The sequence below is a fragment of the Ammodytes marinus genome, assembly GCF_949987685.1.
Source record: "Ammodytes marinus genome assembly, chromosome: 24".
NCBI classification, from domain to species: domain Eukaryota; kingdom Metazoa; phylum Chordata; class Actinopteri; order Uranoscopiformes; family Ammodytidae; genus Ammodytes; species Ammodytes marinus.
The window spans coordinates 12,656,552-12,671,226 of record NC_137228.1 but is presented as its reverse complement, the minus strand read 5'-3'; the positions used below and the strand labels follow the sequence as shown (position 1 = coordinate 12,671,226).

General features: G+C 42.1%; 1 protein-coding gene across 1 annotated transcript in view; it reads right to left on the bottom strand.

Moving 5' to 3' along the window:
- Positions 1–14,675, bottom strand: part of LOC307269708 (voltage-gated inwardly rectifying potassium channel KCNH7-like) — a gene marked incomplete at both ends in the record, with an annotated part of 56,704 nt that overhangs the window by 31,210 nt on the left and 10,819 nt on the right. Inside the window, 2 exons of the mRNA XM_080052716.1 lie at positions 179–613; positions 5,751–5,906. Coding sequence (XP_079908842.1) covers positions 179–613; positions 5,751–5,906 — 591 coding nt within the window. The remainder of the gene's footprint in view (positions 1–178; positions 614–5,750; positions 5,907–14,675) is intronic.

Here is a 14,675-nt window from a genome sequence, read left to right as displayed (position 1 = left end):
TTTCAAATGCCTGGATAGTTTTAAACATGTTTTAGAATACATAGATTTTTTTGGGGATTTGAATAACAATTTGGTTACTTCAAACCATGGAATAGGATAGAGATAAAACAACAGGTGTTGTTTCAAAACAGTTTCTTTACAGTGTTCATTCGGGCAAAGTAGAACAGGAGATTCCTACCTTCACTGGCATGCCTGTCCCTGAACGACATCTTGGCATTGTACCCAACGCCTTCCATGTCATGTACAGAGGAGGCTCTGCGAATACTGCACACACTCTCTCTGGAGGCTGTTGGAGTTAGGCCTGGGATTGAGGGAGCTGCGACCAGGGTGTCCTCCTGGCTGGGCTGGCCCTTGGGAGACGAGTGGTCCAGGGGCCCAGAGACGGGGGTGGAGCAGTGGCTGGGGCCGATGAGGGCGTGTGTGTCGTTGGCGTAGGAGGGGCTGCAGCTCTCGCGGGTGGTGGGGAGTTGGTAGTCGCGCGTGGCCACAGAGCCGTCACTATAGCGAGGGGAGTCCACCATGACGGCGTCAGGGTCTTCCTGGGGCAGCGACTGCTTGCTGAGGCCCAGGAGCGGTAAAGCCGAAAAACGGAAGCGAAAGAATCTCCCTTTCCCTGAAGGAGAGAAATGAGAATTTGACAAGGGAGTGAGACACTCAGTCCATTACTGTCAAATGATTCCATGCCCCACCTGACATTATTTGATGGTGAGAAATAACACTGAGTATGGAGTGCCTGAAGGCAATAATTGGTATCCCATATAAATAAAATCTAAGGCAGTGAACACCAAAGTCACTCAATTATCATAAAGTGACAAAGGGGTGATGTTTATTGAATTATTTGAGGGCAGAAACAGTATAGAAACCCAATTTATTGTGTTTTTTAATGAGCCTGTGGGATCCACATAACCCCCACTGACCTTGTGGTGTGTTTTAATGTTGTGTTAGCAGCAGAACTGGCTTGCAGTCTTCATCATCCATGCTGATCTGGTACTTGTTTGCCAATAGCTCTAAAAAGCCTGCAAATGCAGCTATCTTAAAAACAGCCAGGAAGATCAAAACAAATGCTCGTTCTGCCTCAGGCACAATTTCAATCTTGACTTTCCTTCAATTATTCACAGAGGAAGACATTTGCTGAAATATTATTATGGCGGAAATGCCTTGAGGAGTCAGTCATAAAAAGGATTTTGAACAGGATTTTAATAAGTGATTGATAGCTCGTACGAGATGAAGGAAAATTAATATGACAGAGGGATATTAAGGGTGACAGTTGATTGTTATTAGATAATTGTATGCAGGAAAATGTGTAAAAACACAATAATATAGTAAGTTGAGTTTTGTTTGAAGTTGTGATGAACAGGCTATGCTATATTCACTCAGAACACACACACACCATTCACAAATAGGCACATTTAGTTTCATCCAACAATATCTGCAAACAAGTCATACAAGAGGCGGTCACACTCACATATGGGCCGAAAAACATGTTGTGAATCATTTAGTCGTCTGAACATATGCCATACATATCAGAACACTGTTTCTGTCATCGACAAACAAGCCTTACTGTCAGGAGGCGTAGTGACAACCAAGTGCCTTCATAAAAAAAAGAATTCAAAGAAAGAATATGGTGAGCAAGCCCCTCACACCACATGATGATCTTCATGTCCCCTTTGTGTATTTGCTTGGGCAAACTGCAGCACATTTCATTTGACATCCCCCATTCAACTTTAATATCTGCAAAGAGTGGAACCGCTAAGTATGTGTTAGGGGACACAATAGGTGGGAGAATAGAAAATAGAATTAATGGTTGAGGCTCAGCAGGGAGCAGCATGCACCTTTACCTTCCCCATTGCTCCTTCCACTGAGAAGGATGAGAAAACTAATTTTAGACACAAATCTCAGTGTCTGCTTGGGTCAGCGTAGGGTGTTTAAATGAATTCTCTTTCTGGCCAGATTCTGATGACGACGAGGGAAATGATAATTTGCCTTTAAGTGGTGATTCAGAGCTAGATCTGAGGCCAGGGCTCAAATCTACAGTGCAGTATGACTAAACAAGTCATTCATCTTAATGTAAATGAAATTAAGTTGAGTTGGCGTTCTTGTTTCTATCATGAACAAAGTTCTGCTTCGTCTGAGATGGGCGCTAGGGGACAGATGAGACTACAGATCAAAAATACCATCTGATTCATCAGTCGGCAGCTGATCCCAAACCACACAACCCAATTTATCTGAACAGGCTACAAAATACAGCAAAACCCTGTTTGTTTGTTTCCAATGAATCCTGCAGCTCCAGCATTTCACAACACAACATTTCCAACTGTTATATTTAAACACAAGCAGCAGAGGTTAAAATGACACCTTAACAAAGTAATGAAAGGTAACTCATGAGCGTTCATGATACTCGGAGCACTGTTTCTAATTACTGTGCCTAGAGGTTAAACATATACGCCACAAATCTTTTAATTAGCTTATATTTTCAGTCATACATTCATGGTGTGTGCTGAGAAAATTGTATGTTGCTATATTTAATTGTGATATCGAAAGGGCTGAACCTTGCAGGAATATGCTGCCCTTTGAGTGCTTTTACTGGGTTATGTGTTAATGTGTGTGTGCGTGTGTTAATTCTCACTCCCTCTCCAACCCGCCCTCTCATTCTTTCCTTGCAAAAACTAACCAGTGGCTGTACACAACCAATGGACGTACAGTGGCCCCTTGTTGCTATGATACGAGATAGCAATATTTGCATTGAATATTAATTGGGCCCTCAGATCCCCATGTTAGAGAGTGAAATGAAATCTCTCTGTAATGTGAGCATGATTCAGATGTCAGGGGAGACGTGGAAAGAGAACAAAAAGCCTTCATCTTTTGGTAAAAGCGGGACAAAAACAGCTTTTTGTCCTTTTGTTTCAGTCGCTTTCTCTTGTGCACTAACTGATTTGCATGTAGTGGACTTTTACCTTAAAGAGGACCTATTATACTACTTTTCTGGTCTTAATTTCTTGTTTTACACTGCTATAGAGCAACCTGACACGAATCACATCACAAAAAACTATGTAGATTTTCGGGAAGCTCTTTCTCTTATTTTGGCGATCCAGCACGTCCTGTCAACACTTGAGTGTGTGTGCTTCGGCAATCTCCGCTCCCTCCGCCTGTGCATCGGCCATCTCCGCTACCCTCCCCCCCCCCTCCTGCAAACCCCACTCCGTTGTGATTGGTTACCTTCCTTCCGGAACACTTTCAGTGGCGGGAAGCGCGAGCATGGACCTATAAGGGCGCGAGGCAGACGCGAGGCAGACGCGAACAGGGAAGTGACAGCATTACCATACATGGAAACATCCGCGTGGGGACTTCACGAAGTTTTATGCGACGTCACGAATTATGAAAGGGTAGACCGCTTTGAAGACGTGACTTCTCGACTGGCTAGAATAGTGTTTAGTGCTCGGCACAGACACCCCAGACGGTCAGCAGGGAATACGTCGAAATGCATGTAAGTCATTATTTGATAATTTAGTATGGTTAAGCATGACTATGAATCATCATAACAACGTTTATAGGTCATAAAAGTCAAAAAGCATCATAGGTCCTCTTTAAGGGCTGTTTACCTGGGCTCCCAGTCCTCCTGTTTCTCACCAGTTCTAGAGAATAACGTGAATATTTCTGCCCCACTCATTTACAGTGAGAAAATTAAAGTATGACTGCAATGAGTTAATAGTAATACATTTTTATAGGATCTTTCCTAATTAGACAGTAGCCAGTGAGGTGTGACAGTACACATAGAGGGAAAGGAATCGTCTGCTCCCAAATGTACTTGAAAGCTTTATTTTTCTTCTCTGGTGATCTCAAATAGGCCTTTTGACAATAGGACCTTATTGACTTGTAACTTAAAGTGCAGCCAATTGTTGCATTCTACTTCTGTTTCATCAGTGCATTGTATTTGCTCTGGAAGAAAATAATAGCTCAGTAATGATTTTCTCACAGAAGCCATTTTCACTTCCTCGTCTTCTGATTCAGAAATGTATCGAACTGTAGGCTTCCTCCTTTATGGAACAAATCATAAAGAGACAAAGACCAGGAACGGCAGGTGTGTGCTTTGGGCAGCCAACTGTCCCGAGGGAACTGGTCTGCTGCATAGACTTGCACCTTAGAGTTTTCTACAAGTTCAGTATAAATAGGTCAGAAAGAGGATTCTTTAATGAGCTGGCTATTCAGGTAAATCTAGTTTGCTTTCATTTAAAACATCTTTACATCACTTAGCCCTTACACCACTGGTCTGGGGTTGTGCCCATTACATTACTCGCCAAAGGAAGTGCTCCAGTCAGCCACATCCAGGCGGAATGGGAGAATCCAAGATGGCTGCAGAATGAATAGATTGTCGCTGAGCGAGCGGCACCTAATGCATGGCTGCTCATTCCCCAGAAGGAGTCTAGATAATGCAACACATGGATCATCACCTCACACCATCTTAAGGTAGCTGCTCCTTCACATACTGCAGAGCTCTGCCTTACAATACTAATCCCATGTGTTTACAGTAAAATTCACATCTGTAGGAGTCTGCTCATTTGTGATGTGTGAAATTATCCATCATTAGTGACCTGAATCCATTTGCAAGTAAAAAAAAGTGCAATAGTAGGTCTCTAGAGTTTGCTGAGGGAGAGGTGTGATGAATCCAAGAAATACCAACTCTCTCTGGTGATCCTCGCAACAGCCAACAGAGGTTGGGTGTAGAAACAGAGAAAGAAGATGTTCAGCACTGACTCAACCTTATCAATTCAAATCTGGACATCACCAGCAAATTTGCAGGGACACCACTTAGATGTTCAGATAGGCATAAATAGATGTATAATTCATATATAATGCTATGCTCCATCTTGGATTGGCCTCGTGCTCATGCAGAGCAATTAGCTCTTAAAAGTGATACAGAAAAGCCTTATCAGTGAGAGACAAACATGGTTCACGCATGGTTTCGCAAGAACCTGGGTGCGCACACAAACACACACCCACTTGCTTATATACTCAACACACACATCCCCACTCCTTTCCCCACACACTCTAGGCAACAAAGCCTGTTAGGGGCCTTGTCCAATTACAGTCATGTAGCGGTGACCTCTGGTCCTCCATGCTGCTGCTTAATATGTCACACAGAGAAAGAGAGAGACATGGACGCATCAGGAGCACGTTCCAGAGCACCACAGGGGAATGGCATTCTACACTGTAACACTGACAGCTCTGGGATACACACTGCTCTCCAGCACTGCTCCAGCAGTTCACCAGGCCATCCTGGCAGGCTAGGGGTTATAATTGGGCCAGACCTTTGAGATGATGGCAGGCTAAAACATCAGTGTCTGCTAAACGCTGGTGTCAACCTGCCAAAGGAGCTAGCCTAGTGAGGAAACAAATGCTCAAGCTGGAGATCACTACAAGTTCTGCCTGGATTCAAGCACTGTGCTACCAAGGTAAAGAAGCTAGAACAATGCATCAATTACAGCATCTAACATTAAGATCAGGGTCATGTCGAGGGATTGGGTAAAGGCACATATTGATGTGGATTAAGGAAAAGGTTAAAGGCAAAAGGTCATGACTTGCTGAATGTTACCACTCCTTTCATTCTTCCTCCAATCTCATCCTGTTACGAATGATATCTTTAGCTGAAATACATTCAGTGCATGTGTGAAATCTTTCACACTATATGAACACACAATGCAGTACATGAATATTTAAGCCTTCTATGTAAGTCTTTATATGTGTGTACTCACGTTGCTCAGCTTTGGATGGCGAGGTGTGGTTGAGTTTCTCCAGCGAGTCACTGCTGCCTTCCTCCAGGACGTAATCAAAGTTGAGGATGAACATCATGACCACGCCCTCCTCGTTCTTCACAGGGATGATATGGGTGGCGCACAGGAAGTTTGAACCTAAGGAAATGAAATCAAAGTTAGAAATGGCTCATAAACTTTTATGCTTGGTGTTTGATGGGCATGACTCACTTCATTCAGTTATAGAATACTTGGGCCCATCAATCAAAAAAGGGCAAAATGCCTGATTTATAATTCATGACTTTATTATTCTCTGTGCACAACCAAATGGTAAAAAAACAAGACTCACTTTCCGTTAACACGCTTTGACATTCAAACATCTTATTCCAGATAAAGCTGTGTGTGTGTGTGTGTGTGTGTGTGTGTGTGTGTGTGTGTGTGTGTGTGTGTGTGTGTGTGTGTGTGTGTGTGTGTGTGTGTGTGTGTGTGTGTGTGTGTGTGTGTGTGTGTGTGTGTGTGTGTGTGTGTGTGTGTGTGTGTGTGTGTGTGTGTGTGCGGAACAGAGAACTGAGGTTGAAAAGGTCAAAAGATCCACTGAGAGGCAAGCCTCTGGAGGGAATGCATAGTTCAGTCAGTGTGGTCAAATACAGTGCAAACATCAGTTTACTTCCATACTGTATCACCCTGGATGACAAGACAACCAAATGAATCACTATGTTTCAGAAATCATTTCCCAAAAATACAGCAACCAGGAATGTTTCACAAATCCAATTTGGTGTCTTAATGTTCTGAGTCTCAAGATATAAATGTTTTGCTCTTGTTATTGAACCCTCACTGTTAGAGTTGCCGATGGCTCCACAGTGGGAGGTTAATTTAATGCGACTGTGCTCTTCGCTAATGCCTCATGTCTAAATGTTCCTGATAAATCAAACAGCAGGAAAGAGGTTAACAGAGATGATGCACTGTCTTGTCTTAGCTTCCAATTAAATATTACTATTCAGAGAAAAGCAGATGACTGGTAACATATTTCAGATTGCTCAGGCTTCATTGATACATTTGAGCTAGTGATGTGATGTGGAGAAGCTATCCCTAGGATTACTGGTGTGGAAAATGAAATGTATATTAAGTTGTGAATAATGAACGTGGACATCTCTGGGAGATGCTCTCCCTCACATTAGGGCCCTACGTCCTGCTGTCACCAGGAGGCTATTTATAGCTCACCCAGCAGGCACCCAGCCTACAGTGTTTATTTGCTAAGGGGAACACAGAGACACACTCCACTGCAACTCTCACTCTTCCCACAAATGTGTGTGTGCTTGAAAATATATGCGCCATTGCACACTGCATGTGCACAAACTGCCACAGCCACACAAATAAAATAATTGCAGAATGCCTGTCGTTGGTCGTTGTCGTTTTCTTGTATTGTAATATCAGAATCCAGATCCTATTGTGCAGCAATGTTACAGAGCGACTGCTTCACCAGGTTGGGGGTTTGATTTATGTTTTGGAGAGCCCTGATTCCGCTGGGCTAAGCAGTAACCTGGCCCTAATAGTACATCAGTGTCACTGTGAGTGGATGGAGCCATTCATTTCAGTCAGAGAGCGGGCAAGCAGTTCCCCGCCTCCTCTGCCTTTAGTGACAGTATGCAAAAACACTCTGGAAGCACTGTCGCTAAGGCAAAGTCAGAGTATCAGTGGAAGAAAAAGGCAAGCTTTAGGAAGAAAAATCTTGAATACTTCTATAATGCTGACTAATCATATGATTTAACCCTAAATAACCATTTTGAATTATTGTTTTTCCCTCCACAAAGCTATAAAAACAAGTAATAACTGTCTATACTGACTAATAAACTGTCTATCTTTATCTCCTTAACGACATATTCACTTTGTTTGCTAATTAAAATTGGAACATTCATGTCTGTCTCCATGGAAACAAGAAGGCGCTCCAGAGAAAAGCAAACTATTCCAAGTTGGGTACTAGTTTAATTTGTCTCCAGCGCAAAGCAACTTCGAGGTGTTTCTGAAGTGAAATGATTCAGTCCCTTAACTGAATTGACGCGAGAGAAATTTCTCTTTTCAAAATGGGCATATTTTCAACTCAAAAAGTGAAATATCAAATGAGTAAAGATTAAACACTAAAACCACAAGTTCAGGTGGACTTTTTTTGCAGTGTATCCACAAACACACAGCTGCTTCAGGGGCCATTTCCCCTGTAAGTGGTGGAGTACTGGAGCAGGAAAAAAAGCTCAAATTCATGATGCTTGAAAGTCTCCCCTCTGGTTGGATGATATACGTGTGTGTGTGAGGCCGAACACATACACAAGTGCGCACTGACTTGCAAATCACATGCACATATCCAACCAAACAAATGCAAAAAATGAAATCCTCTAAAGCACTTCCACCACACATGCAAAAACATAGGTCCAATACTCGCACACTACAAAATGGTTAGAGGAACCTCTGTGTGCTGCAGGAGGGGATGTAACTACAGCTTTGTAAAGCAATCTGTATATGTGTGTGTGTTTGTATACAGAGGGTATGCATTTGTGCGCTCTAAAAATAAGCTGCTTGGAAACCATAGGTATTTATAATTCATAGTTGCAAAGTATTATGGTCTAGAAAGCATATTGGTTAGACCTGTTTGGGAAACCTGAGAAAAAGAGGAGGCTCAATGCTTAGGTCTGTGTGTGTGTGTGCTTGCTTGCGTGCGTGCTTGCTTGCGTGCATGTGTGTGTAATAGGACAACAAGAGAGAGCAGAGGGCTGCTCTGTCAGCTCAGAATTGATCCATATGAGTAATGTGTTTCCAAAATTGTCTGAAGAAATATCTAAATCTAACTACTATTAGGTGGTGAGGGTTCGAGTGTGCTATATTTTCAATTTGGCCTTCAGTTGTTGGTGACTATGTTTGTTCGTCATGAGGTTAATCAGCGTTATGTTGCATGTGCGGCCTTTTCACATCAAGTTGTTTTTACATTGTGTCGGACAAAACAGCTAAAACCCATTCATGCTAACTCATTTGAATATGAAAGAGAGGAAGGGTGAGAGAAGTGCATGTGGGTTTCAACGATACTAGAATGAGATGGGCCAGTGCAGTGTGAGTGTGTGTGTGTGTGTGTGTGTGTGTGTGTGTGTGTGTGTGCATTAGTATCTGTATGTGTGTGTGTTCCCTGTATCAACCTCCACTTTGACTCACATTTCTGTCTATTTGGGCTTTAAATCAGCACCCAAATGTGAACATCTACTTTTGCCTTTAGCTGTATGAGTTGGAGCGTGCTTCCATTTAATTTTTCCATTACTGTCAAAGATATACATAAGTGTGTGATGAGGCACAACAAAATGAAGCCATTTGAAGTCAAATAAATCTGTTTATACCAGATCTTTTCCATTTCCCTCTCTTTCCCCTCCATTTCCCATTATCACTCACTTATTTTCACTCGCTATCTGCCTCTATCACTGTTATTAAATCCAACCTGGTCCTCATTTGTTTTCTTTTTCTGCTGCTATTTCTCTCTCCATCACTGGCTCTCCCTCCAGCCTCTGTAACCCTGCTCTCTCTCCCTCTCTCTCCCCCTCTCTCCCTCTCTCTCCCCCTCTCTCCCCCTGGTAAACGAGATAGCTGCCCAGGTTCTCTGCACGAAGGCCACCTGACGTGTAATAAGTGGACAGATCAAATAGATCCCTGGTGCTACTGTCGATGCAAATTTCTGCCTGCATATCCTGCCTCGGCGGAGGGTCAAAGACAAACACCAACACACATCCTGTAGACACACACACACACACACACACACACACACACACACACACACACACACACACACACACACACACACACACTTGTGCAAACAGAAATTAAATTTACATTTCTCAGGGGCACACCAGCACAGAAACAGACAACCGTGCACACCGAAACACCAATGAGATTCACAGATCTTGGTTCAGCACACTCTGAAGAAGGCACAGGCAGACACTGCCTCACACACACACACACACACACACACACACACACACACACACACACACACACACACACACACACGCACATACACACAGCCTGCTGGCAGCATTAATTAGAAGAATGTTCTCTGTCAAACTAAATCTAATAAGCAGGCAATGGAGCTGGTTTACATGGTGCAGTGTAATAAGAGAACACACCTTTGAAAGACACTTGAACAGCTTTAGTCAGAGTGTATCAGGATGGCTGCGGATCAAAAGATAATTTATCCTGATAACGTACCCTAATGTGATACATCAGGTGCCATCTTTACTTTTAGAAATACATTTAGAAAATAAATCCCCCTCGCCATGACTCAAGTCTAAAGTCATGATTGGACTACAACAGAAACAACATCTTTCCTTTTCAGCTCTCTAATCCTCCAAAGACAGCGGATGGAGCAAAGTGCTGACTTGCAGCTTTGCGAGGGAAGCAAACAATCTCAAACTTTGGCAAGGTGAGAGTGAGTTCCTGAGCGGAGCTGCCAGTCATCCACATACACATCAGAAAGTCCTTGGGCCAAACCCTGGATCCTATATATAACTGCCTGACAAGCCTGACAAGCCTACTGCGTGGCTGGAGTATTGTTTCACTAGCCTGCTGTGTCAAAGTCAAGCAATATGCCTTAAGCCTGAGTGGAAAACGCGGGTCTTATCGATTTAACATTTTTCCACTCTGCTTCATTTCCTCCAGCCTACCTGGATTAATAGGGCTACCTGGTAATCTGTTGCTACACATATGGCTCGGCAGGATGGCAGCACTGTGTGGTACCAAGTGCATACACGGAATTTGCCAAAATCACAGAATGCTGGGGGGCTACTGAATTTCAGATCAAAGCTGCAATTTTTCGTGCCGGTTCTTTTGAACGCACAACTACTATACTACTCTGGGGATTCAGATGTATCATAATAAATAATAAAAATCAATAAACCAAAAGATTAAAGATTCTGCACAGACAAAGTCACCTCCACACCAGTCTGTTTTGGACTGGATTGTCCAGTAAACTACTTGGATGACTGGTCCAACCAAGTATATTAGTCATGAAATAAACACCATTATGTGTGCGAACAGATGGATAAATGTGGTTACTCATCGACAGCGTACTGGAGAAAGGTTAATATTCTGCATAATACACACTTTTTATGTATGAGATCTTTGGGCTTCTTCAACCTTGAGGTTTGGACTATTGGCAGTTCCCTGTGGGCATTCAGGAGAGTTCAGATGAGGACGCTCATAATTACTTTGATACACCACTGACCAACTGTTTCTACAAAGTTGTGCTGTCATTACACCGAGCGATGCAATACTCTCTCCATACCTAACCTAGGTTACTCCAGTTCACTCTCATTTCAAGCTTGAGAGCTCGCTATTCCTCTGTCGAAAAGGTGATGCACTTCCTATTTTACTCTCAATTTGATTTCATTCTACTGAATTCATAGTAACGTTTTGTCAATTTATTAATGTGAAGAGGTAGAGGGGGGGGGGGGGGGGGGGGACTTATGGCAGGGGTATGCTGCACACTTTCCTATTTTCAAGTGAGTATTTTAAAGTTTTTAAATAAAGTTTTGCTAGCAGAGCCATATTTCTTGAAATGTTATTACAACTACATTTTGCACTCTCTGAAGTATCTTACATTATTGAACAAATAGGAGTGGTTGAGAGTGTGCTCATGTGAGGGGCAGTGAGAAGAGTTCCAGTTTCAAGATGCTGGAAATTTCATTAGATTCTATTTCCACTATCAATAATTAAGACAATGCAGCTCAACGTGCGCTTGTCGATGGTGGCTGAGTAAAGAGCAGCACACATACACATGGATCAGTAGGTGTGAAATAAATGTTTTCCCTCAAGTGCTTCCTCTCTCACTGTCTGTCTTCTCTCTCTTTAACTCGCTCGCACGCATGCACGTGCATGTACACACACACACACACACACACACCAGTTTAACATCTGGCGACCGTTTGTGTCTGACAGTGATTGTGGGGTGGTGGCACATGGAAATCTTGATATCCTGCATTTGGAGAAACTGCTGCCAAGAGTATAGCAGTGAAAATCATTTTAAATTGAATCGTGTGTTTTTTTTGCCCTGGCCTATGTGTGTATGTATGTAGTTAGGGGTGTGTCTGAGTGACACTGATATGAGCTGAGCCACCAGCAGCAGGGAGCTGTTGGTTGGTGTTGCACTACTTGAGAGGTTACGGTGACATCTCTCTCTCTCTCTCTCTCTTTCTCTCTCTCTCTCTCTCTCTCTCTCTCTCTCTCTTTCTTTATCTCTATTCCCACGGCCAATTGTCTTCAAATCAACTTATCCGATTTGCTCTCTGACCTTGCGCATGTCAGCAACTTCTGCTGCACAATTATGGTCTCCTCTTTGACATAACATCATGATGTGTAGCCTGGTGCAAGCTTCACAACACTGAAGACTCGTCTAACAAGCCAATAAATGTCATTTCCAAAATTAGGTAAAGATTACAAATCGACTTGTGTTATGGATAGAAACTATACAGTTATTCACTTTATTTGACAGTGCTGGGGCAATATAATAAGTGTGGTGCAATTAAAAAATGTTAAACATGAGAAGACATTTACTTTCAGACGGAGGGAGGCTTTTTTTGCCTCCCATTCTGGGGAAATGTGATCCCTTCCTTTTCTCATTCAGTTGTACTAGGAGCTGTTGAACTCTTTAATCTGGGAGGGAGAGCGCTACTCTATCCTCAGGGATACAATAGTATCAGAGTCGACATGCTGGCCTGACAGAACTGCCACATGTCAAATCACTGCAACACAAAGGTTTGTCCTTTGACGGACATATCAATGAAAATGCCAAAATAACTTCACACCAATGCCTCCATTCACTCCGCTAGAAATGTTGCGGAAGAGTAGCTCCTACATTAGTGGCAGCTAAAAGAGATCTGAATAAGCGCTTTATCCCTTTTCATCTATACACTCCTCCCAAGCTCAAGAAGTTATCGCTCTCATGTAAAGGCAATTTACTCTTCTTAACTTCAATGCTCCATATGTTACCTGGAAACAATACCACTACAGAGCCTTGGTCGATTTCACCAAGACACTTTAGGAAACAGATAACTTTTAGAAAATCTGTCACAGGTGGAGAATCCATATCATTGCCTCTCTACTCCCATGTGCTATTGTGCAGTTGCCTTGACAGTAGTGATAGGGCCTGTGGGTGTCATACAGTGATCTGCGGCAGCCTTTGGAGGATGTGGAGGCAGCCGATATTGCCGGCAGTAGAAAACTAGACAGACAAAATCAATGTGAAGGGAACATGATGAGAGAAATCCAGGCGGTAACTACGTTTTCGCACATTGTGGTCGGTCCTGACAAGATACTCGAGTGCACTCAAAGTCCGGCAGCGATTAAATATCCTCGGCAGGGTTTTGATGTCATTCTGAGAACATCCATTCATCTAAAATGAGTTTAAGTTAAATGGGTTTTTAAAGAAAATGTAAACTGGGGGCTGTTACCATTTTATCATTTGAATATCAATACATGAAGCAGTATTAAAATATGAATACATCGGAGAATAATTCATATCATTCAGTCATCTTTAATGTTTGTACTTTATAATGGAGCTCTTGTTTATATTCATGCCTCGGTCCTGATGTGACTCAATTTAATACATTATGCTGCTATTTTTCCATGTAAGCTAGTTCACGTTTTCTGTCTCAGAACAGAGCAGCAGTGTTGGTTGCTGTGCATTTACCAGGAGTTATCTCACGTGTCGGGGACATAAACACTCCACTGCCAACCTCATGCTGAGAAGTATCAGTGTAAATGATCAGGCCAGATTCTATCAGATTAAGCGTGGGCAAACTAGATTGCACGGTTTCACTGTAAGCTTTAGTTTAATTTGTTATAGCAATCAGAAGAAATGACTGAAATGTGAGTTTTAACTAATATTTGCATCTCATTTATTTATACATTTTTAATTCATTTATCTATTTATACCTACTACTTCGGAAAACAATGTGGAAAATTGATGTGGCAATCCCGTTATGCCTTTTAAGTAAAACGTAATTGCCCTCTTTGTTGGTTTACTATGTCAGATTTGTGACAGTGAGTAAAGAGATAATCTAAGGTCATGGAGCAAGTCTTAAACCATACATGAAATACAACAAAACCTTGCTGCAAAATAGCATTATCATCATAATCTGTCTGAAGCTCTGGGCACCATGCGGTGTCACTGCAAAAGGTTATCTGGGAAATCATGGTGGGTGATTGAAGGCTTGCCAGACTCTGTCAAAGAGCAAGCTGTGATGGTGCCATAAATACTCATCATTATGAATGTGGAAAACTTAATGGACGGTGCAGCAAGATTTGATTGAAATCTTCAATTTCGCCTTTGGTCATTTTCATACACAATTTTTTATGTAGCAGCAAAAATATATGCACAGAAATGTATAATAATTTTAATTTAACTCGAGAATGTGAGGCTTGGTCCGATTTTGTTAATTATAGTATGGTCCCATGGTGTCATCTCCAAGCTCAGAATTGTGCCCCTGGAGTTTTATTTTTTATTTTTTTTGTACAAAAACATTTAATTTATCTGTGAGCCAAGTGAAGTCCTCTTCCACAGAAAAACCATCAACGTAGCCACAACCTCATTCATTTGATCTATTATTTAAGCTACGACTATGTAGTAACATTAATGGCTGGTTAAGGTTTCAAAATGTGGATTATCTAAAAGAAGACAGATTTTTTATGATAAGATATCTAATTTGTGTTTGTCCAAACCAAATATTTTTGCATGTCTGTATTGAATTAGTGTGTATTTAAACCACATTTCAGAGGTCCAGGTCAGACCGGGAGAGACACAGCAAAAACAATTACGATATCATATCACTGGGATGTAGAGTAGTAGTGTAAGCGCTCCTATAGCTGCTGAAACTAATTTAATTAAAGCACACTGTAAAAGCT